At 34.1% G+C, this 25,043-nt stretch overlaps 3 protein-coding genes across 4 annotated transcripts; 1 reads left to right on the top strand and 2 right to left on the bottom strand.

Annotated features, from left to right (window-relative positions):
* The first annotated feature begins 6,413 nt into the window (after positions 1 to 6,413).
* On the top strand, positions 6,414 to 9,332 carry LOC145620901 (thiohydroximate-O-sulfate sulfur/sulfate-lyase (nitrile-forming) NSP5-like). The gene is made up of 2 exons (XM_081675632.1): positions 6,414 to 6,463; positions 8,080 to 9,332. Exons 1-2 carry the CDS (start codon positions 6,437 to 6,439, stop codon positions 9,025 to 9,027), a joined length of 975 nt encoding a protein of 324 aa, XP_081531758.1. The 5' UTR covers positions 6,414 to 6,436; the 3' UTR covers positions 9,028 to 9,332.
* Positions 9,333 to 10,172: 840 nt separating this feature from the next.
* Positions 10,173 to 12,434, bottom strand: LOC145620443 (fasciclin-like arabinogalactan protein 2). Its single transcript, XM_081675120.1, has 3 exons — positions 12,053 to 12,434; positions 11,346 to 11,671; positions 10,173 to 11,014 (listed from the first exon to the last, which is right to left on the bottom strand). The coding sequence occupies exons 1-3, from the start codon at positions 12,363 to 12,365 to the stop codon at positions 10,460 to 10,462; spliced, it is 1,194 nt and encodes a 397-aa protein (XP_081531246.1). The 5' UTR covers positions 12,366 to 12,434; the 3' UTR covers positions 10,173 to 10,459.
* A 4,373-nt stretch (positions 12,435 to 16,807) lies between these two features.
* On the bottom strand, positions 16,808 to 23,921 carry LOC145621046 (mediator of RNA polymerase II transcription subunit 31-like). Of its 2 annotated transcripts, XR_014108344.1 has the most exons (8): positions 23,766 to 23,921; positions 23,511 to 23,614; positions 23,341 to 23,438; positions 23,149 to 23,245; positions 22,922 to 23,000; positions 19,737 to 19,996; positions 19,535 to 19,631; positions 16,808 to 17,282 (listed from the first exon to the last, which is right to left on the bottom strand). XR_014108344.1 is itself a non-coding variant. In XM_081675779.1 (7 exons), the coding sequence occupies exons 2-7, from the start codon at positions 23,555 to 23,557 to the stop codon at positions 19,619 to 19,621; spliced, it is 594 nt and encodes a 197-aa protein (XP_081531905.1). In that variant the 5' UTR covers positions 23,558 to 23,614; positions 23,766 to 23,921; the 3' UTR covers positions 19,196 to 19,618. The 2 variants fall into 2 exon arrangements, 1 of the variants encoding a protein (XP_081531905.1); XM_081675779.1 differs by lacking the exon at positions 16,808 to 17,282 and having other exon boundaries at positions 19,196 to 19,631.
* Positions 23,922 to 25,043: the final 1,122 nt, after the last annotated feature.

Genomic DNA, 25,043 nt, shown 5'->3' with positions numbered 1-25,043 from the left:
CCTGAGTCATATCAGGGGCTTCCATTGCCAGGATTGCTGAAGCATCCGCAGGATCAAACCAATCAACAACTTTAGAAGTATCCCAACCCATGGTCTGAGGATTGATGAAAAAACTGACAGTATGAGGGGCCGTATGTGGCAAGAGAATTCCTGGTTTGAACTCAGGAATGCAACCATTAACCCACTTAGCTGATCCAGCTAGAGTGGACTTACCATTACCAGTTTTCCAGTTACAACCGGAATTCAACAGAGTTTGCTCATTTGTGATTTTGTTGTATATATCCTATTACATGCATATATTGATATATATATATATATATATATATATATATATATATATATATATATATATATATATATATATATATATATATATATATATATATATATATATATATATATATATATATATATATATATATATATATATATATATATATACATTACTATCATCATTAAGTTTTCATATATTTTAAGACATGTTTAAAACCGTGCAAAGTCAAATAGGAAAAAAAAAAGAATAGAGACGAACGAAGTACTAATTACTCCCTCTTTTTTAATTTAGTTGAGGCGATTTGAATAGCATGATAAAGATGTCATCTATTAACTTATACTAAAAGCGAATAATTAATGACACTTGTCATTACCTTGTGAAAAAATTGCCGGTTTTTTATTTTTTATTTTTTTTTCATATATCTTTTATATACTTTATTTATTGTAATATTATTGCCAAAAATATTTAACAACCGTGCATTGCATAGGATTTTAACCTAGTTAATTACTACTTGCAATCCTAATATATTTTATTTTGTGAAAGTTAGTTGTCACTGTGGTAAGTTATAATATATTGCATTATTATTTTAATTTGTTGGTAAGTCCAATCCAAATGGCCTCGGACTTTTGAAGGGGCATTTATATTTTACGCATTGGCTAATTCATGAATTTGAATCAATCAAATAGTTCTTTTTCTTTTTTATTTTTTATTTTTTTAAAAAAAGTAGAGTCACGCTGGTTAGGCTTACAAATCCGAGGAATGAAAAAGTAATGGATTTATTATTTGCCTTATTCAAAAGCTCAAAAATAGGTGAAGGGTGAAGTTTGACCCGTGAAGCATAGTTCGTAAAGGAATAAATAGAAAAAGGAAAGCGAACAGAAAGCACCCCACAATCCATTGGTTTATTTTGCACTTGGAAGTGAAGAAGTAGAAAAAAGAATAAATAATAATAGTTTGAGGTATCTACCCTCTATATAGAGATTTGGTATCTCAGCCTAATAGAGGCCTTTTGGGCTAACTTATGTCATGCACCAAAGCAAATCCTTGCGAGTTAGGGCTTAATTAAAAAATGACAATATCTACTAGTAGGCTTATGTTAAATTGAGATATTACATATGGTGACCCATTTTGATGTCTTGTTGTGCCTTTGGGATAAAAACTCTTTAAAAGAGATCAAAATGTGCCTATGGTGCTCTTATATCGGAAGTTGAGGAGAACAAAATATTCCTTATATAGGGGCTTGATACCTCATCCTAGCTAGTAGAGGTCTTTTGAGTAACACTACTTATGTCTAGCAAGATTGCACCATAGCAAATTAAATCCTTGCGGGATAGGACCTAAAGAGGACAATATCTAGTAGATGCCGTTGATGATATATATTCGAAAGGAATTCGCTATATTCACTTGGGGTGCAAGTGCATTCTACAAACCCGGATGATAGTGCTGGAATGGTGGTGGAGAGAAGAAGAAGAAAAAGTTATACATAAAATGCAAGTTATTGGTAAATTATATCATATATATACTTGTAATTTAAACATTATAAGAGTTCTAAAAATTAGTTATGATTATAACAAATATGAAGGTGAATAAACCAAATAAATTAGTTTTTTTTTTCTTTTTTTTTTTTTTTTTTGGGGGGGGGGGGGGGGGAGGGGGAAGACATGTGATGGTCTAGAGTAATTTTATATGGATTGGGTCCATGCAAGTTCTCTTGTTTTAATTTGTCAACTAGTGGTAGGCTCGGGGCAAACTGCATTATTTCCATGATAAAAATCATTATTAATATTTAATTTTTATTGAATAACATGTAATATGGTAATAGCTTAGTGGCTAACACGTTGGAGTTTAAACTTGAGGTCGTGGGTTCAAATCTTGTAAGAACCATATAAACTTCTTTAGGAACCTCTTGAGGAGAGCGTCACGTGGCACTATAGTTAGACTTTTTGGTTCTATTTTCTATGTTTGTTTACTTTAGTTTATTTTTTTTCAATAATATATACGTTATGAGAGTGTAGTAAATTTTAATTTATTTAAGATAACCCATATGTGATCGACTATGTAGGGCTCAATTATAGTTGAATTATTTGTGTTCAATATAGTACAAATTGATCCTTAGTGATATTTTATGCGTGATCGAATGACTAAAATACAATGATCACAATTTTAATTTGTTGAATAGGATCTTTACTCCGTTTTTGATTCGATTTGTTATAAATTTGATACGTACAGGTATATCTATACCTCTTGAATTTGATTATTATTCGATTTGTTGAATATTTGATACATCCATATATAATTTTCTTACACCTATTTGCCTAGGTAATAATTCAACCCTACCCGGTTTCAAAAAAGAAAAAAAAAAAAAAAAAAAAAATCAACTCTACATGTAGTGGTAAACATACCATCCAATTTTGTCATGATCACCTCATATTTATGTCGGTCTAAATAAATACTTGCATGCACAATTCTTTCTAAGGTGACACATACCCTTTCTAAATGGCTATGTGTCACAAAACATTTTCTATCATTATTATTTCACTTCCTAGCTCTGTTATATTTCAGAATTGAACCACAAACAATTGCAAATTTAATATTATGCTTCAAACTTAACAATTCACTAGCTTAATTATTTTCTCACTAGCTATATTTTCACAAAACAAAAAAAAAATAAAAAATTGCATGATATAACAATGTTCCCTACAAAGTTAATACTACAACTAATAACAATATCATGCTTATTGTTGTTACAAATTTCCACAATCCATTGTTCTTTATCATCCCAAAAGAAAGAGGGTGATAACAATAATGTTGAAGCTTGTACTAGTAATAATTGTCCCGTCATATGTCAATTCCCATGTCAAGCTCCACCAAAGCCGCCACCATTGCCGCCACCACCACCACCGGCACCGGCAAGTTCGGGTTCACAAGGGGTTAATTGTCCTCCTGGAAGTGTCACATGTTGTGAATATCCAAATGGTCCTCCAATGAGTGGAGGGCCACCTTTTGGTCAAGGAGGTCAAGGACAATATGTTCCTCCTAGTAGTCCTTATACTTATGTACCCTACCATAATTTTTCTGCTTCTACGATGACTACTACTAGTGAGTTGTTTGGGAAGCCTCTCTATTCTGCTATTTTCTTCATGTATTACTTTTGTTTCACTTGATTTGTATAAACTAATGAGAATATATCGGTTTACTTATCATATGTATGCTCACTTATTAATAGATTACTTATGTAATTATGTTGCTTATTCTAGGGTAAGGTTACATGTAATCTAGAATCTCTTTGTTCAACGTATTTTAACTTATATCAGACAAAATAAATAAGTTAAATTAATTTTTTTTTGAAGGGATTAAGTTAAGTTATGATATCTTCCCTCAAAAAAAAAAGTAAGTTATGATATAATGAAAAAGTTCAATTAATACACTTTCAAAGTTTCAATTATGAATTTATGATACAATTAAAAAGTAGCTCAATTAATTTCAATAAGTTGAAACAGAACCTTGATCGATCAACTACTAAAGACTAGATATTAGTACAAGTGGTAATTAATTAAAAAATTAATGTTGGAGATGTTAGTTGAGTTTGTTTAGTAAAGTGTATGAGAGGATTAGATGTATAATCAGTGGCGGATCCAGGAATTCTAAGTAGGGTAGCATAGAATAATAAAAAATAATAATAATAAAATAAAATAAAAAAATTAGAAAAAAGTTCTATATTATACGGAGTACTCCCTCTGTTTTTAAATACTTGCTCCACTTTCTTTTTTAAGCCCTAAGGTAAGGACACCCCTTCTAAGTTCAGCAGTCCTTTTGTAAACGCATCCAATTTCAGTGAAGCCCTAAGGCAAGGACACCCCTTCTAAGTTCAGCAGTCCTTTTGTAAACGCATCCAATTTCAGTGAAGCCCTAAGGCAAGGACACCCCTTCTAAGTTCAGCAGTCCTTTTGTAAACGCATCCAATTTCAGTCCTTTCTTTAGCCTAGTGCAAGCTATCCAAAAGCATAGCTTTAGCTATTACAACCCTGTGGATGGATTGCCCTGCGGTCAACGAACTCATACTAATGCTAGGACTTGTCGTAAGAAAATTCGGAAATGAAAGAAGTCTACCGGAAGCCCTTGGTACTTGTCTGATCAATCACACTGATAGCTTCAATAGTTCACTGAATTCTATTTTTCGGGCGATGTATTCCACCAGTTGACCGGAGACTTGATTATTGGTATATCGATCGGTCCGACACAGATTGAAATAGGAGCCAATTCTACAGGAAGCTTTTGAAAACACAGCGTACCCGTTTTTAAATACTTGCTCCATTTCCGTTTAGGAAAGGTTTTACAATATTTAATTCATTTCTAACACTTGGTGGACCCAACATAACAATCTATTAAGGATTTCTTATTCTAGGGTTACTAAGTCGGTTAACGCGTTTTCGCCGGGGTTAATTACTTATTTAGGGTCACTTAATTATTTAGGGGTTACTCATACTTTTTCTAACTTACTTAGTTGGTTAGCGCGTTTTTAGTGTGAGAGTAGCCCTTGACCAACCGAGTAACCTTTGAATAAGTAATTCCTGACATAACGAGTAACGCCTGAATAAGTAACCCTAGGATAAGTAACCTTTATAAGTAACCCCGACCACGTGGTGTGGCCAGCACATATAAAATTTTGTGTATAAAAATATTTAGTGCAATTGATAACTTGTGAAGTGCCAATAGCTAGCCAAAATTGGCAAACCAAACACATATTTAAAACCTAGGGCATGAAAGTGATTAAACAAATTTGACTAAAATAGTTTGAATGATAATTTGTTTCAAAAAAAAAAAAGTTTGAACAATCTTAACGTCAGATTATTAATTCAAATTGGAAATATAGTGGAAATGAAACAAATAAGAGGGAGGGAAGAGCGAGGAGGATAAACGCCTTAGTTGTTTATGGAAGTGTTTTTTGCCTATAATTTCGTTATAGTCTTATAGATAGTCGATTACGTTCGTATTAGCTAGCTATATACCGATATACGTAGTAGCAATTAATAATATGTTAGGTACGTATTCAGTATTAACCCCACAATAAGAAAAGGGTTGATAAGAGTTAGCTAGGAACTTCGGATTCATAGAATATGCATGAATGATTAGAGAATCCACTGGCATGAATTCGACCATACAAGTTACTAAAACCAAAATCCGTTTCATAGAAAAATGAGTTGGTGGATTGATGATGTTAGATTAGCATGTTGCCAATTTAATGGAAAGTGATTGCCTCAAATTTGATTAAAATAACATTACTCCAAAATTAGGTTAATTTTTACTTTTTACGTCACTATTTAGTATATCAGTTTAAATGAAACTTCGTTTCACTTTATTTTGTTTTATTGTCAACCAAACAAGCACTTAATTGATGAATCTAAAGTTGTAAATAAAGATCATAGGATAAATAGGTTATTATAAACACAACTAGATAGCAAACGATGTAATTGCATTATATTGTAAGTTGTTGTTTAATTCATTTGAATATGGAGTACTTCTTAACAAAATCAACTATGCGATGCAATGAGGGGCTAATGCCGGTGAAAAGTTCAAAATTCGTTTTTAATGAATTGGATTACTAATTACGTAGTATGTAGGTTATTTAATTTGAATTTTCTATTGACAATCTCCGTTTCTTTATGCCCCATTATCAGACCTATATTTCAAGTTCGATATCTTCGCCCCCTACAAATCACAACCTTTTTTTTTTTTAAAAAAAAAAAAAATTCAAGTAATCCATACCCACCCAACTATATTCCTCCATATAACTTTAAAGTTTTAAGTTTTGTACAAACACTACCCATTATTCCGCTAAAGCGTCAATCTTTTATCGATATTCCATAGTAATTCAACTTAGCACGGGCATTTAATACTACCTCTGTTAACATTTACTTGCAGCTTTGGAATATTTTATGTCTCTCAAATAATACCCTAGTTTATCCAATTATCCACCTAACCCGCCTCAATTGCAATTGGCATTTATCAATAGTCCAATACCATCGATACACTACACACACATAGAGAGCATTAGAAGTGTTTTTCTGAGGCAGGTGGTCCGTTGACAAATAAAAGGGGTGGCAAGGAACACACTTTATTTACACTCAAAAAACAGTGGCAAGTTCGAAAGCATATAGAGCAATGTTCATTCAGGGTAATTGGGCTAAGGTTTGCTTCTTAATTTATGTCCCCTTTTTCTCAATTTTGCTCCAATTTCTTGTTTTTTTACTCGCTTATCTTTACTGGTTTGTTGAGTACTTTTGTTTGATTATGAGGCAAGTAGTTTCTGAATCTTATATTCCTCTTATAATTTTCATTATTATGTCAATATCCAACATGTAATGCCCAATAAAAAACTATGATCAAAGAATTAAATTGCTCTCATTTACAGTTTAAAGGATAATGGTTATAATTTGTAGCAATTGTGTGAGATTGCAATTCTCTCAAATGGGGAATTTGAATTTTTTTTGTTTCTTCTAATTTATCATGCATCATTGGAGTTGTGTCATTGTATAGAATTATATTCCTTTCAGCATCAATAATTCAATACACTCCTTCCGTCTGAAATTAATAGTCACGTATATTATTTTCAATTCCAACAACTTGAATATAGGTTACGGATCGGATTTTCTAAATCAACCCTGGTTAATAAGAGTGAAATCATGGTATACAAATTTGTTTTTGAAGGGTTGGGACAGCTTGATTCTGTGTTATATTCACCTTAAGTCTAGATTAGTTCAAATAAGATTTAGTAAGGGATACTTCACTCCAATTTATGATTAATACAAGATCAAGTTAACAAATTAGGTGAATAAAGTGCACTTCAATTCACTATTATTGAGTATGAATGGATGGATGTAGTATGCAACAATCAATCAAATTCACTAGTACTTATAGTAGGTTTAGTTTTTGTTTTATTATCAGTCTTACTTCAAGTCAACCAGAATCTTGATGTAGCAACATAAAGATAAGGGTCTTTTCATTTAGGGGTCTAATGTCACTGACCTTTGTGAGTTATTTAAAACAACCATTTGAGAAATGGTTATATACATCTGGGTGCACGGTGTACCCAAATGGTTGTATACATCTGGGTGCACGGTGTACCCAAGGGTTCTATTTGCTCATTTCGTTGATTATTGCTATCATCAAATATTCAAACAAATACTCTTGGGTGCACTGTACACTCGGGTGTATATAACACTCTCTCCAACCTTTTGGTTAGTTTTGATCCAAGTTTCATGAAAACGAGCAGAAACATGTCATTATACTACAGTATATTGATATGTCCTACAAGAATTGTTATGTTTCCTAAGAATAGGACTGTTTAGCTCATAGGTCTTGTTTGCGGGTCTAATTTGTCTTTCAGACCAGATATGTTTATGATGGTTTTGACTGCTTATACCCTTTCAAAGTTTAAAGCTACATGTATGTTTTAACCATAATTTGAAGTGACAAAAATGTTATCAGCGAGTCTACTGTTGCAAATATGTTATCAATGGCTAGAAAAGCTGCAATCTTGTAGGATTTATACGATCAGTAAAGATGATAAAACATTTGTTAATATACTTGTGTGACAGGACAGAGTTGGTCCATTGTTTTGATATCCTAAAACAAAGTTCTTAGATGCTTATGCTTACCTTGTGAAGATATTAGTGGTATTCTTCATACAAATATTTGCTTGTAACAGCTAATATGATCTTTATCAACTGTGTTCTGAGTTAAATTTTGAGAGAAAATCCTGAAATTCTGAGATGCTTATTAGTTATATACTTGTATGCTTTTAGTTTGAACAGAATGGAAGTGGGCCTGGAGCAAGGAGTTCACATGCAATAGCCATAGTAGGAAAGAAGCTCTATGCCTTTGGGGGTGAATTCATGCCACGAGTCCCCGTTGATAACAAGCTGTATGTCTTTGATCTTGAGGACCAATCATGGTCTGTCAATGAAGCCAGTGGAGATATCCCACCGCCACGTGTTGGTGTCTCAATGGCAGCCGTAAATGACACTATCTATGTCTTTGGTGGTAGGGATGCTGAACACAAAGAGCTCAATGAATTCTATTCCTTTGACACAACTACTAACAAATGGACCCTTCTTTCTAGTGGAGAAACCGGGCCAGTCCACCGAAGTTACCATTCCACAGCAACTGATGATCGTCATGTGTACATATTTGGTGGCTGCGGTTTCTCAGGCCGGTTAAACGACCTCTGGGCGTATGATACTATTGATCAGAAATGGTTGAACTTCCCACCTCCTGGTGAAAATTGCAAAGGAAGAGGTGGGCCTGGGCTTGCTGTTGTGCAAGATAAAGTTTGGGTTGTGTATGGATTCGCAGGGAAAGAGGTTGATGATGTCCATTGCTTTGATCTCATCAAGAAAGAGTGGGCCGAGGTTGAAACAACAGGCGAAAAGCCCACTGCTCGAAGTGTGTTTTCAACTGCTATAATTGGCAAGTACATATTCATATATGGTGGAGAGATTGACCCTAGTGATTTGGGTCACTTAGGTGCTGGTAAATTCTCAGGAGAAGTCTATGCTTTGGACACAGAAACACTAGTGTGGAAGAAATTGGAGGATGGCTATGATTCAGCTGATCATCCAGGCCCTAGGGGGTGGTGCGCCTTTGCTGGTGGAAAGAGCTATGGAAAACCCGGGTTGTTGGTTTATGGTGGTAATTCGCCTAGCAATGACCGGCTTGGAGATATCTTCTTCTTCACCCCACGTATTGAATAAGTGGTGAAAGTAGTTGCAACTCTTGTAAGTAACTTGTGCAGTCATTAGGCATGGATCGAGCACGGGCCAGCCAGTCGCCTAGCTGTGACAGGGTCAAGTGCATGTTTATAGTGTCACCAAATGAATAATTGTGAAGAAATTGTGGTTGTAATGTAGCACTATTTTGTTGGGCTAATCCCCAATTTTCATATGGGCTATATTGTGGTCCTTTGACTGCTTGCTTAATTCTTAGTGTTTGTATTAGCTTCTTCTGTCATGGTTGGACTTTCGAGTTGTTTTTCTGATTTTATAAATTCCAACTGAGATTTGGCACGACTGAAAAATATTGATGATTATATGGACAGGTTGTAGAGTCTATTTTACTTCTAGTATTTTTGTTTTCTTGTCTAATATGCAACTTTCTAAAGGTACATGTAAAGATTTCTGTGACTTAAAATACTTCTATGTTACTCAAAATTCGAGTGTAAATGATACATATGGGGTGATCAGCTGATGTGCATGTATACTTCATGTATCCTAAGGTCGAGTGGATGCCAATTAGACGAATTAGTTGATATACGTATTGGTTTTATAACCAGTATATGATACTTAGTCTTGTTCACATCATTGTCATTTGTGACTCTCTCTACACCAAAATATACATATCCGATTATTAAACTCCATGACAAATCTATCATGAAGTTAATGAATCATTCAAATACCTCTCACATCTATTATAACATAAATCATCAACTACATACATACATTTAAATTTACTACTCTCACTCTCTATCTCTTTCATTTTTTCTTTTCTTTTTGTTTTTTTTTGTTGTCCTATACTCCTATAATACTTTCAACCGTTATATGGATGTGTATTTAAACATATCAAGATGATTATCAACGTGTTGAAATAAAAATTTCCATGTCAAATGGACAAATATACATCACATTGTCCTCAACATTAAACATAATTATTGTCATTACTTAAGATTAGATAACTCATTGTCATTGCTCACAAGACTTTCACCCACCAATTCTCATCTCCTCAAAAGATATAATGCACATAAATTTATAATACTATTGAATGTAAGATTTAAATTGCAATCAACTAATCCCACACCAAAATGTACAATTTAGTACTTTAATTATTAATTCAAAAAAGGACGTGTTGTACAATCTTCCAAAAATCAAAAACAAAAAACAAAAAGAATCATATCATTATACACCAAAAATAAAGAAGAAAAACCTTCATGTGGACCAATTATTTAACATTACACTCAATAATTAAAAAATTCACACTATCTCATGTGCTAATCGTCGGTGCTCAAACCTTGCCAAATAATCTTCCAGCTTCATATTTTCCACGTCATTTCACACCGTCAATTTTTTTTTCCTTTAATTTAATTTTTAATTTTGTATTTTTTTTTTTTTTTTTGGAATTGTTGGATTATTTTTACAAAGCAGCCAGCACACAATAACACAAAGTGAGCCCCAAAGCCAAAACTCCTCCACCGTTGATCAATCCAACAGCATTATTCTTCTTCTTATGCGACATCGAATCCGCCACCTCATCATCCTCATCCGACGCAGGGCCATCGGCTGCATCAGGGCCGGGCGCTTCAGCTTCGGGTGAAGAAGCCGGCTCGGGTGTAGCCGATGGCTTAAACAGCTCACGTGGCAAAAGTACTTTATCTAATTTATACACAACTAAAGGATCCTCGTCAACTAACGTCCCCGTTATTTTAGCCGTTACGACTTTAGTTTTTATTGTTACGGATTCGTCGTCGTTTTGAATGGTGAAATCGTACTTGTTAGGTCCTTCCGTTGCTAATGTGTTCATAAGGCCGTTGCTTGACTTGAGCATGCTCATTGAGCTGTAGACTGGAACACCGTGGTACAAGAGTACCGCGGTCTTGTTTCCGGCTGTTAAGTTCTTGAATTTTGGCATGAACGCCTTCACGGCGCTGTCACTAGCACAAAATACTGTTAAGCCGCTCTCAATGTTTTCCTATAAAAAAAAACAAAAGAGAAGCAACGTTAGCTTTTGTACACCTTTTAATATCTAGCGTTACATATACATATATTATCGTCATTTCTTATTATTTGTAACAAAAATGTATTATTTATAAGACATTAAATTCTTTTGTTACAAATAATAAGAAATAGAGGTAGTACAACAATTTTGTTTTATGTAGCTTATTTTAATTTGACATATTTCAAAAAATTAAATACAAAAAAATAAGGACGAGTTTATAAATTTATGTATGCAATAAGTTTTAATAAGTTCAGAAAGGTTCATGTGACGCAAAATAGCAATTAAAGTGCGCTAAAGTTATTACCTGGAAGGTCTTTTGAGCACCAGTAGAGGTGAGCAAGTGAGAAAACTCTTTGCAACCCTTGGAAGACAACAAGGAAGTCAAGTTAACCTTACTAGGCTCAGGTGTAGGAGCCTCAGCTTCGGCCGAATCAAGCACTTGACTAATGTGAATAATTGATAAATTGTAAGGCTTTTCTAGTACTGACTTAACAAAGAATGAGTTCAAGTCACCCGTGTTAGCTGGTCCGAACCCAACCTTTCCTCCGTGCATATCTGTTATGTTCACATACCCTGCATCCCCATCCGCGTCCCCTGATGACTGGAACAATGAAGCCGTCGTCGTGGTTCCTGTACATTATTATCAGATCAGATTGACAAAAATTGTGCTAAATAAAATTATGAAAGCAATTCATTTCAAGTTGTAGAAGTATGTAATTTTATATTTCTTGTCTACATGGAGTTGTAGTAGCTTTTTATAAGCAAAGTTATATTGCGACTTCCAAATACTAATTTTTCTTTTGGTGTAGAGAGATTCACAAAGGACAGTAATGTGTAACTAATCTAGTCAACGTTGAAAAAATAAATTAAAATACAATATGCATAGTAACAAAATAACTCGACTTACATTAAGCTATTGTGATGCAAATCATGCATTTTTATACTAAGTATGAATCTTTGACTATGAAAAAAATGTAGAAATAATATTACAATTAGTAATTAGGTACATACCATCAGTGATCTGATGGAGTTTCTTGGTACCATAGTAGTCAACAAGGACATGAAGTGAGAGGACATTGCGAATAACACGAGTAGGGAAACCCTTGGAGAGGAGGGAAGACATAGCAGAGTTGTCGAGGGCAAGAACGGTGATGGTTTGGAGGTGGTTGATCTCATTAGCAAGGTGGGTTTCGGTAAGGTATTGGTTAAAGGTGGAGAACTCAGGGTGTCCTTTAAGGATCTTGGTAATGTTAAACGCTGTGGTGGCGGGAACGAGGAGGACGAGGAGGAGGAGGGATACGATCGCCGCCATGGATGGGTGCATTGTGATTGAGATGAGGTAGGAGGAGGAGATCAAGTGGTGGTGGTGGTGGGAAAGAGTGGAGCATGTGAAGAGTGAAGAATGAGTATATAAATAGTAAGGGAGTATGGGAATAATTGTGGTGTTATAACAAGTACAGGGTGTTAATTATGATTGATTGCTATAAAATGGGGCCCAAATTATCACTGCAAGTAGAAATAATCAATCATTTTTAGTATTATTCGTTTGCTAATTAGCATGTCGCTTTTTTGGTGGGTTCAATTTTGTATACAAAATTCTTGGTGGGACCCTTTGGTTTTGGACCGACAATTGCTCACTTGTATGCAGAAGATTTCCGCGAGTAATAATTGGTCAAGTACTGATTGTACTGCGTAAATATTGCACCCATTCGTTAAACACTTAAACGTTGTGCTTGCTGAAAATTTTCAAAGGGTAGCCAAGGTACATCTCGTGTCATGTCATGTTCGTGTTATGTTTACGTGCCTAAACTATATTAGATTATATGGTGATTATTTATATAAGGTCATGTTTTATAGTGCCTTACTGTACTTTCCTAAAACAAATGTGGTATGCACCCTAATCCTAATGTGTTATATCGCAACTATCCTGTGTTTCTACTGTGACATACTTCAATTGTGCCGAACATGGCGAACAATGCTGATTGCTCGAACCAACAACATCTTTACTCCTTAATAGCTAAATAAAGTTGCTTTTTCCCCCCTTTGATCAACTTAATATCCCTTATAGAAAGATATTTAATTTCCTTGTAATACTTTGATCATTTTATAACAAGGAAGATTGTCATCAATTATTGGTTAGCGACAGGTTATTGCCATTTGTTATTCTATGATTCAAGATTGATCATCTATCTATCTATTATCTATTATCCTATACTAAAAGCAAATCCTTCTATAACACTTTTCATTATCTTGTGAAAATTTTTTTGACCTAGTTGAATATAAAAGATAAAAGTAATTCGACATATATAAGACATTATTTTATGCTCTAACTTTGTTTATTGTTTTTATTTTAGGCGGTAATCAACACATAAATTTGGCTTATTTGATGAAAATAATATAACATTTATACTTATCCTACAAGGTCCTATGCAAAAATGTTTATTTGTATGTCTAATCTACCAAGTATAGCCAAATTTGATAAACATCATAATCTTCCATAGCGTAGGAAATTTTGTTAAGTTTTCTCTACACATTCAATACTACATTACTAGATTTCTCATAGCATCTCTAATAATAAGCCATTTATTAAATTAGCTTGTCATGCCAGAAATTTTCAAGCTAATTCACTTTGTAGCTATTATATACCCCAATGGTTAACTATTAACTTGCTAATTAATTAAGCTTTACTTTCTGAATTAGCTTTATTTTAAAATCTTCAAATATTTTGGAAACTTTTTTCTCAAGCAAATTAGCTTGTCCAAGCTAATTGTATTTTTTAGCTCCAATAATCAAGCTATTAGCTAGAGATTTTTGAAATTTACAAGCAAGTCCCTAGCTACAACCACTGGAATTGCTCTCATAGCTCAAAACTACGACCACACGAATATCTAGTTAATAGCTTCAATTTATCTCCTCAAATGACTTCTGATTTCTCTATACAATCTATTACACTTTTTAATATTTCTTCGAATCTCTACTACCATTTAAAAGTTACGAAGATTCTTGGGAAAATAAAGTTAATTGGTTTGATTATATCATTTTCTTAGTCCTTATTGGTAAAATATATTGTCGGCAACTCGTATAATAATATTTTGCATGACCATACTTAAAATGCTAGGTGCGCTAGTAGTTGGCTGGTTAATATCATGGTTATTATAATAAACGTATCTAATTTTCTATTAAATCTTGGTTGACAATAATGAAAGAGTAAACTCCTATGTATAATGAATTTAATGAGGCATCATGACCCACTTGACTACGCTTAACAAACAACATTATACTACCTCCGTTACATATTAGTTGCAACTTTCACCTTGGCACGGATTTTAAGACAAAATTTCATAATTACTGATTAATGAATCAAACAATAGATAATTAAGGGTAGGAGAGAGAAAGTGAAGTAATTAAAATTGACCACCACGCAACAGTCGCCAAACAGCAGCCACCCCGCCATCGTCGCCCAACGGCCTGAAACCACCTCCTCTCAGCCGGAACAACCCAGAAACCACCTCCTCTCAGCCGGAACAACCCAAAAACCACCCACACGCAACTTCTAACAACCTAGAAACCACCCACACGCACATCGAACAACCCAGAAATCACCTAGAAACCATATTTAAGTGTAGATCTGAGGATTTTGTGAGGTTTTAAGAAGATTTTGTGACAAACTCGTGGGTTTTGTAAGGATTTCGTGGGTTTGAGAGCAATTGTGAGGAAATTCGTGACGAACTCGTGGGTTTTGTGAGGATTTCGTGGGTTTGAGAGCGATTGTGATGAATTTCGTGGGTTTGATTAGAGTGCGATTGTGAGGAATTCGTGGGTTAGATTGAGGTAGGAGAGTGAAATTCATGGAGGAAGGAAAGAGAAACTCATGGAAGAAGAACCACTCATGGAAGAAGAAGAACCCAGAAGAACTACAGTATTGAAATTTCACCAAATCTGAAAATAGCTATGAATTGATTAGATTCATGGAATGAAGTTGGTTGGTGAATAATTAATTTGTTGAGAATCATTATTTTAATGACTTTGGGTTAATGGTTAAGGTGATCGGATTATAATAGGTAATTGAGATTATATTTTTTAAGTAAGGGTAAAGTAGTAATTTCATATGAAAAAATTTACCAAAAAAGGAAAGAAATAAGAAAGTTGCAACTAATAGGTAGCACCCCTAAATGGCAAAAGTTGCAACTAATATGTAACGGAGGTAGTACAAAATACATTTTAAAGGGTAACTTGAAAGAATAAGCTAATTGAACGAGCGACAATATACAAGTGTGTATGTAAAGATTTGTGAGCTAAGAAATCCGTAGTTCATTGTTCATCAAATCGGCTATAGATTCTACACGGATAAATGATTTTTGTTTATCTCGGAGATTAACTGGAGCTCCTCTCACAATTATTGATATGAACAAAAGGGTTAAATTATAGAGGTGTGTGCCTGTGAAATTTAAAATCATGGATTTGCCGCAGACTTGAAAAAAATTCAAAGTGATGATCTGATGACTCCCATCCCCATCACAATTATTGATATGAAATTATCAAACTCAATTCATGTCCATCCTTTCAGCTTTCTCAATCAAACCAATATTTCAAACTTGACAGAAAAATCCTTAGGTACTGGATTTCTTCTTTCAATTTCAGCAACTTAAATCCTGAAATAATACCTACAAATTATAGAACTACGAAGTACTAACCGAACAAGGTAAATGCCTCTTACGTCATACATACAGTATGACAACATAGACTTGGGTCGAGACAAAGCACATGTTTAACTAACACATAAGTGCATGAGAAGTGGATGTTCCTAGGAAGTAGATTCATGTGCACTTATTTGGTTGACAACGTAACACAGAGTAAGAATTAGAAGTTCCTAGGAAGAACTCTTACCACAACATAGGGAGTCACTTACCTCCTAGGTGAGTGAAACTTCCCGAGGGATGTGGGAATTTTTCTATGCAACTAATTTTACTCCCTTCGTGTTTTTTTAAGTGTTACAGTTTGACCGGCACATAGTTTTAGGCAATTTAATTAACTTAAACAAAATAAGAGGTAAGAGGGATAGTTGGAGTATTAAAAAACTGTAAAAGAAAGATAGTCAGGTTAATAGTATATTGAAGAGTAATGAACGTGAGAGAAAAGATATACTCTCTCCGTTTTTATGTACTTGCTTCATTTCTCCATGCGAGGAGTGTTAGGAGAAATTGAAGGAAGTAATAAAATATGGAGATAGTGGGGTTGGTGGAAGAATAAAAAAAATGTAAAAAACCAAAAGCAGTGAAGAGAATTGGAGGAGAGAGAATATATGTTGGGACTACTAGGTTTGAGAAATTAATTAAATATTATAAAAGCTTTCCAAAAAGAAAATGGAGCAAGTATTTAAAAATGGCCGCAAATAGAAAGTGGAGCAAGTATTAAAAATCGGAGGGAGTAATAAAAAAAAGTACTAGTGGGTTTGGGTGGGGACCATGAGAGGAGAAAGATATAATATTTTAATGTAGCTTTTTGTCAAAAATAGAAGTGTAACCCTTATTAAAACACGGCCGGATTTGGTAAATGTAACACTTATTAAAACACGGAGGGAGCAATGCACATTGAACTTACTAGAAACTAATACTTCATCTAACCAAACAAACACTAAATAATTTATAATCAAGTATATAATATGGGGGTAGGAAAGGAAAGAAGCCCTTAGTGAACATTGTTGAGGGTACAAAGCCAAACTATCTATATAGTAAAAAGCTATAATGTTAATCAGTGTCACACCAATAGCAAGCAAGTCAATAGCCAATGTATGCGAGGTGCATGCCATTGTGTGATATATTAAGGACTTGTGTCAAGTTATGTGCCCTACATAGTTGACATTGGTGTGCCTTTTTTTTAAGGAACACTTAAGTGTACAAAAGAATATTTTGGAAGTTCAGGACTTCATGGATACCTCTAAAGGCTCTAATATCTATCATAACTCTTGAGAATTTGATTTCCAAATATTGAACAATCTAATTGCCTTTTATCTCTGTACTCTTTTAAACTTAAATTTCACGCACAGAAACACATGTTGGCCTTTGCACCTAGCCACCTACAATTCCTAAACACAATATAACGTAAACAAGTATAGAGAATGGAAGAGTGTAAACCCTCCCAAAACTCTTGCACACTCAAAAGACATCCAACCTTGTTAACAACACGTTTTCTTACCAATGAGAGTCAGCAATTACAGTAGAAGCATGTACATGGGCTACCCCTGTGAAGATAGTAGTATCAATGTATCATGTATAAGAAAGGAAACAAAGGTGCAAGACAAAGTAAAATCAGAAAATAAATAAATAAATTAATTAATTAATTAAGATGGTTGTAAGAGAAATGAAAGGGAAAGTCAACACACATGAGGTGAATGACATCAGAAAATCTCTACAAAATTTCAAGTAGACTTTTTATATCTACAATTACTTAACACACCCCCTTTAGAAGAGCCAATTGGCAGAATAACATCACTCTACATGGTTGTAACAAACTAACAATGTTAGTGCCAAGATACTTTGTTTGGTTGGGCAGAAAACATGTGAAACTGAAAATGGTTCTTTATTAGAAGAGTTAGAGAGAAAAGGAAGAACGGAAGCGAAGGGGGGGGGGGGGAGGGGGATGAAAGAGGAGAGGGTTTAAGGGAAGAAATAGAGCAGAAAAGGTGGGCATTCTACACTTAAAAAAGAAAAAGTATTTCTAGTTTCCACTTTGGGGAAAAGTATCTGCACCTCTACAAAAACAGACAGAGGAAAATGGGAAATCAGAGGTTTTTATTTTGGAAATTTTGTTATAACACCTATTTTGTTGGGAAAAACCTTATAAAAAAATTTTGGCAAGGAGAAACCAGTTTCTAAAATTTTTTTGTTGAAGACAACCAACGGTGACAATCCGGCGTTGACTCGACATGTGCAGGTCATGTGACAAATTTTTTTACTAATCCCACCCAATTTCTTCTAATCCCCCCTCTAATTTCTCTCTAATCCTCCTGTTCTAGTTTTCCCCCTTTTTTTCTTCTCTCTCCTCTCTCTGTTCTTTCTCTTTTCTTCTTGAAAGGGGAATTTTCTACCAGATTATCGTCGGACGTGGGTCCAAAATGTCCTCTTTGTAACAGGAAAACCACAAGCTCAACTGATATCCTTCAATGGAGCCATCAATGCGCAAATTAAAAAAGGGGCAAAAAACCCTAACATTTCACATACCTGCATATAAGATTAACTGTATCCTTGGTCGAATTTATTTGCCCAGGCCAACACTATTTCTGCGATTAATTCGAAAACCATGCTCTTTCAAGAAGAGAAGAGAAAAAACATAGAGAGGAGAGAGAAGAGATGAGAGAGAAGGAGGGAAATTAGAAGAAAAGGGGAAAAATTAAAACAAAGGGAATTGAAATTAGAGGGGGAATTAGAAGAAATTGGGTGAGATTAGTAAAATTAGGTCACATGACCTGCACATGTCGAGTCAATGCCGGAAAAGTATCAGTCAACGCCGGATTGTTACCCTTGGTTGTCTTCAACAAAAAAAATTTAGAATTTGGTTTCTCTTTGCCAAAAAAATTTTATAAGGTTTTTCCCAACAAAACAGTTGTTATAAATGGTTTTTTCTGACAAAATTTCCTTTTATTTTTATTTTTTTTAAAAAAAAAAAAAAAAAAAAAAAAAAAAAAAAAAAAAAAAAATTCCCACCAGTCTATGTATAATCTCGAGGGGAGGGGACGAGGGGTACATTCATTTCTGATCTACAAAGTAGAAGACATCTCTTGGAGCACAATAACCTTCTTTTTGCTCAATGACCACATCAAACTTTCAAATTAAAATTACAAGAATGGAAACACCTAACTCATACACATCCCCAAACATGATGAACAGATTCTTCTTTTCCCATAAATACAACCCTTTCTCTGCTTTTTCACAACAAACTGAACTTGCTAAACATAAGCTAGTACAGAAAGCACATGTATAGTGTGGCTACATATGAAGTTTAGAGGTCTAATAACCATAGTCAAAGGTATCTTGTGGGTTTTGAAAACCAAGAAGGACAAGACAGTATACCAACATGGGAAAAAGACGTGTCATATTTACACAACAATTAGCAACATTAACTAGAGAAACACGAGAAGAGTTTTGTACAATCAAGTTCATCCCCTCTTGTCGTACTCTATATGAAAATGCCAAAAAGGCATTGAGAGGAAATTCTCTCAAAAGATTAGTAGGTACACTAATTCTTATAATGCAAGGATTTTAGAAGGCTCTAAGACACCAATGCATATAAGCAACAGTTGCCCATAAGGTTCTACCATTACTAGTTCAAAAGAAAATCAAAATTTTCCTTTTTTTCATGGAAAGCTTTGTTAGAGAGGACTTTAAGTCCACTTTCTAAGTACTATTACTTTAAGATATAGTTTGTTTGAGATTTTTGATTGATAAAAGGAAAGATTTTATGTGCTAAAACAAAAGATATAGAGTGGTGGTTTACCATTGGTTACAAGTAGCCTAAACAAACTCCTGCTTCTTAGAATAGTTGAGATTCATCCACCAATAAATCCAGTAATCAAGATACTTATCCTTCTTTCCTGTGTACATGTCATTTGCATCAGTATCTGTGCATCTTTTTACATGTGTACCTTTGAATTGCACAATATCTACTTTCAAGATCCTACAAAAATTAGCAAACTTACTTTCTCTTTCTTCTATCAATACCACTGTTTCTTGTATCATTCTTTGCAGCACCAGATCCAGGAGGGATTGCATATTGCATTGGAGATAGAGCTGGAGAGGGAGCAGATGTGGGAGGAATAGCAGGAGGAATGGATGATGGCACAGCAGTTGAAGCTGGAAGTGCAGGAGCAGGTTCAGGAAGGGATCTTGGCAAAATGTGCTTCAGCCTATTGTTTCTATAATTTTTCCAGAAATAAAACTGTTGTCTGTGCGCCACTTCCTGAAATTTTAAAGTATTTACAGATTAAGTAAAAGAAACCTAAAACAAAAACATTTCTTCCATGAAATTCAGTGACAAACATTAGTGCATTAAGCTGCTGATAAAATCATCAATTACATCAGGAAGTGCATTAGTGCATTAAGTTGTGCAGCTATTGGTCCAATTCATACTGAAAATTTTGGTAAATAGTAAAGGGGAAAAAGACCTTATCAAGAACGCTAGTGTAGCAGTTGATACTCCCACACCGGCACACCCTTTTTGTTTGTCCCATTTAGAATTTTCAGCTTGAAAAGATGGAAACTTTAATTATGAGTTTATGATAAATATAAGATAATAGAAGTATATATGTAAGGCATTTTTATGAGAATATTGATGTGTAGATTTTAAGTATCAACTTTGTACAATCTTTTACAATGCATATTTAACTACTACGGAGTAGCATTGAAGATACTAGTGCTTAAATATTTGTGCACTGAAAAGTGTGCAAAAAGGAAAATGGACAAACAAAATGGAACAGAGGGAGTAATAAATAAAGGTAATGACAACGAGCTTTATTGCAGTTTTGATGAAAAAAACAAAAAATCCCATACTAAAGTTCATAACAAGTTGGAAGTTGGTAACTCTATCCTTAATAAATTTTCACTAGCACTCTGTCATACTTCTAGAATGACAATGAATATAAATTTATGAAGAAAATCCTATAGACGAAGGCGAGGTTCCATTATCATAGATATTAGTCTTTAATTTGCTTGCAAAATTACACAAATCCATCAACATTCCTACCATATTACCGCCCAGCCTAAAAGATAGTAAAAGGTATTGTCACAACCTACAATTAAATTGGCAAAGCAATAAGAAAGTAATAATGATTTACAGGAATTTAGCATGGCATCTGAAATTGTCAAGCCCCTTCATCCCTAGTTCTTATGCAACTCTACAAAGTAAAGGGAGTCAAACCAATAATGATTTGGGGCCAGATTCAAGCCGTTGAAAGTGGCACAATGCTCAAAGTCAAAGTCAAGTCTCCAAGAGACTTGGTTTCAAATCATTGATAAGAATCTTAACTTTTAAGTCCTTGGTTTTCGATTACTCACCCATTCCTCACTTAAAGAACTACACATTACAAGAACCAACTCTCTTCATACATCCATAATTTAGTGTCTCATGTGATGATGTGAATATAACATACATAATCAGAAAACATATAATTCAATGTTATACAAATAACATCCTTAGATTAATTATTAACATGCATTCAATAATACTTGTTACATGGAAAATTACAGAATAGGGTTACATTAGCTTTGAGTTGAGTTTAGTATTTTGGAGTATATTGCGATGAATCAAGGAAGATCACCACAGCAAGCTATGAGAGTGCATGAGATGAGGCGCAAGCAACAAGGCAGAGGGCAGGTACACAATCATGTGCTATCACAAGAAGACAAACAAGGGAATTACCCACTGAATGGTGAGGCAACAGGGCTGCATTCACCTTGTGCAGAACAGGACAAAACTCCTAATGATTAGGTTACTTGGGTAGGAGAGAGAGCTTGGTATAAAAGGAAGGGGAATGTAAGAGTGTAGGGTATGCTGAGAGAAGTAATATTAAGTAGCAGTAGAGTAGTAGTGTAGCCTCCAAGGTAGAAGCTTTCACCATTGTAACCGTTAGTTTGAATATCAATCAAAGCCCCAAGCTTTATCTCTCTATTTCACTCTGTTTTCTGCCTTTTATTTACTGAATATCTTAGTCCATAGCATATTTTTTGCAAGAAAATCCCCCCTCACCCCCAAAAGTTCTTCCGAAATGTAATCAGATACAATTTCTCAATATGTAGTTAATACAATTCTTCCAAATTTTATTTTATTAGAATGAACTTAGGGCATCACTTAATACTCAATTGAAACACATCTAAATCCTAGTTTTGAGAAGACTACATTACTTATTCAAATTTCTATTGCGAAATTAACTTCTACATAACCCGATTCACAATCATCACAAATACATTGCTAACAGGCAATAAGTCAAAATGCCATATGGATAGATCACAATCAGTAACTCACATCCTAAGCATGTGAGGTTTTAACATCTCAACTTTCATCTCAAAACATGAGGGAGGGAAAAGCTGGGCAAAAGGGCATTCCAGCATCATCATTCGCAATAGCAATCAAATTGTAACAAAAAAATCTTTGAAAATGATGTCTAAACTCTGGAACCAAAGGCTATATGAAAATGAAGATGTATTCATATAGCACATGTTCTTTGCAGTTTGTACAATATTCCAAGTACATTAGTCAGATTTCTGACATCATCAACCAAGTCATAACACCATTTATACAGCTAGTGGCTTTCTTTGAAAATTATCAGCACTTTGTTCTTTTCACCCTAAATTTACCTTATCTCAAGTTTATTAAAACTGATTTGATCTAAATCATCTAATCTGAACTTAACAGAACTTTAGCACCTTATGATCAGTGATAAACTCGGCATCCCTTATCTAGAGCTAATGACCCTTATATGGATTATTGATCTTAACTAAACTTATTTTCTTGTAAGTTGCTCTTTTAAGGTGAACAAATATGAGCTCTATTAAATTTTCTATTGTGAATTTGTGATTACAGAGTAGAAAATATACTTAGAAGTACAGAACCCACATATCAGCAATGGTAGATGGGGGCCCATAGACAAATTGACCCAAACCATGCTATTTTCCCCAAATTAATGTGTAACATTGTACTCCTCTAACCTATAAAAATAGAATAATTGATGGAACAGGCAACATAAATAGGAGTGTAGGACAAAAGTCTTTGCTTTGAATGGTAGGCAAACACTAAACAATATCAGGTTAACAATTATTCATTCCTTTATTTTCATTACCAACATTTGAATGCATAATCAAGACAAACAAGAAAGATAACAAAACGTACCTTGCTCCCCGGATGAGCCATAGCATTGCGGAAGTTAGCATTCTGTAAAAGTTCGAGGAAGTACAAGCAGTGCGGATACCTGAATATGACAATGTCATGTTAGACAAGCAAGTAAGAAAAAAACAATGGCCAACAAAGTTTCCCATTACAAAATCATCAAATTGGCAAACTATACATGTTTCAGACTTTCAGGTAATCAACCATTTAATTGGTTAAATAATGCTTACATTATAAACTTTAAATACTCAGGCCGCTGCCAATACTGAAGGTATTTCAGATAACCAATGAAAGCTTCATCTTCAAAGTAGCGATTCTGAGCCAAATCTGCACATGTAAAAATACTTTTCAACTAAATTAAACAGTTCAACGCACAAATCCAGGTTTCATCTCACTAGATATAAATAAGTGACGTGACATACAATGGATGTAAGTCGGATTTGCAAGACACTGAACAAATTCCAATTCAAGCAAAAAGCGTTGGCCCCCATCATCTGGATCCTTATAGACATCTTGTGGCCTGAAAAACATAGTCAGGACGAGCAAAAGCAATAGAAAAGAGCCAAAAGGGATTTGAGTTAAGAAATTTTACGAGGAAGGCGAGTTAGCCTTGCCATCAGCATCATCTAAGGAAGCCATAAATTAACAAAATGAAATCGCAGATGATAATTGATAACAATGCCTAATTTGGCTTGTCTGCAATCACAAAAAAGGGTTCAAGTCACATAAAGCTTATCAATTTCAATTCTTTTATGCCTAATTTTCTTAATTGATTACAACATTCAATTAGAAGTCAAAATTCAAATCAAAAACAAATTCTAAGCAAAATTACATAACAAAAAAATACCAGGTAATTGGCGTTGAGCGGTGTGAGCGGCTTACTCAATGACGGAAATCATCAGATTCGACAACCAAGAATGAAAGAAGGGGGAGAAGCAAATAGTGAAATCAAGTGGAGAAGAGAAGGAATATATGGTGTTCACTGTTAACAAGGGTTTGTATATGCTCGTGTCGCAATTTTGAAATTGGATGTACAAAGAGTATCATTCTCCCCTCTTGTAGAGAGCATAATGTTATTTTTTTTTTTTAGGGAGCACCCTAATGTCAAAAAACTTTTAAATAAATCGGATTGTGCATCCATTATAAAGTTATCCTAAAATAAGAAAAAGTTACCAAAATATGAATAAAAGTTACCTAACATAAATAAAAGCTACGAAGTATTCATGCTTTATTGATAAAAGTTACCCAAAAAATTGTAAAAGTGACCCTAAATTTGATAAAAGTGACCCCTGATGTACAGTAAAATACTATACACCGTATGTATACAAAAGTTACTCAATTTTGTTTATATTGAATATTAAGTCTCATTTCAATAACATGAACATAAATTCTGATGAACATAATTTATTGGAGCATTGTGCAATCGTTTGATGTTTAACGTATAGCATTGTGATTAAGCAATTTTTTTTATTTTTTTTTATTAATAAAAACTTGCTTAGGTTTATCTTCTTGATTAAGTTGCAAAGTAATACATGAATAAATTCGGAAACACCAATTTATCACTCGTAAAAAGCAAACATGCATGTTATTAATTCTAATTATATAAACCGATTTTGGGTGTCAACCATCAAATTAAGCTTTTGGTTAAGTTGATCATCTGACAAATTCCAATTTTTGCAAAATACACGTAAAAATAATGATATATCCGAGATATATCATCGAAAAGGAATCCTAAATAGAGTAAGCCTCTAAGTATTCCTAATCTCTTATATATGTATATGCTGGTGAGAATAGGAGAAATGATGAAGCTGTTGAAAGAATAACGATTGTGCTAGCTAATTGTGATAAAAGAAAATTAACAACAACGAAGAACGAAAACAAGTAAACCAACGAAATGAGAACGAATTTATCGTGGGAACCAAGGGTTGAGAGAAAACCCATCAATCCACTATGGAATATGATGATCAAATCAAATCAGTCAAAATAAGGAAATAAGGTGAACTAAACAAGCAACTGATGATGATAAATTACAAACTTGAATTGTATATAATTCAAAAGCTCCTCACAAACTCTCCATCAAGCTTTTACAAGTTGTGAAAGTTGTAAAAACATAAAACCCTAATTG

This window comes from Chenopodium album, chromosome 27 (assembly GCF_948465745.1).
Source record: "Chenopodium album chromosome 27, dcCheAlbu1.1, whole genome shotgun sequence".
NCBI lineage: Eukaryota > Viridiplantae > Streptophyta > Magnoliopsida > Caryophyllales > Amaranthaceae > Chenopodium > Chenopodium album.
The sequence above is the reverse complement of the archived record's forward strand: the minus strand, read 5'-3'. Positions and strand labels throughout refer to the sequence as shown.

Coding starts and splice junctions, on each gene's coding strand:
- LOC145620901 (XM_081675632.1), top strand. CDS start 6,437: ATGTTCATTCAGGGTAATTGGGCTAAG. Junction 6,464..8,079: donor TTCAGGGTAATTGGGCTAAG/GTTTGCTTCTTA, acceptor GTATGCTTTTAG/TTTGAACAGAATGGAAGTGG.
- LOC145620443 (XM_081675120.1), bottom strand. CDS start 12,365: ATGCACCCATCCATGGCGGCGATCGTATCCCTCCTCCTCCTCGTCCTC. Junction 11,672..12,052: donor ACTCCATCAGATCACTGATG/GTATGTACCTAA, acceptor AATAATGTACAG/GAACCACGACGACGGCTTCA. Junction 11,015..11,345: donor GTGCTCAAAAGACCTTCCAG/GTAATAACTTTA, acceptor TTTTTTTTATAG/GAAAACATTGAGAGCGGCTT.
- LOC145621046 (XM_081675779.1), bottom strand. CDS start 23,557: ATGGCTTCCTTAGATGATGCTGATGGCAAGGCTAACTCGCCTTCCTC. Junction 23,439..23,510: donor AAGGCTAACTCGCCTTCCTC/GTAAAATTTCTT, acceptor TATGTTTTTCAG/GCCACAAGATGTCTATAAGG. Junction 23,246..23,340: donor AAATCCGACTTACATCCATT/GTATGTCACGTC, acceptor TTACATGTGCAG/ATTTGGCTCAGAATCGCTAC.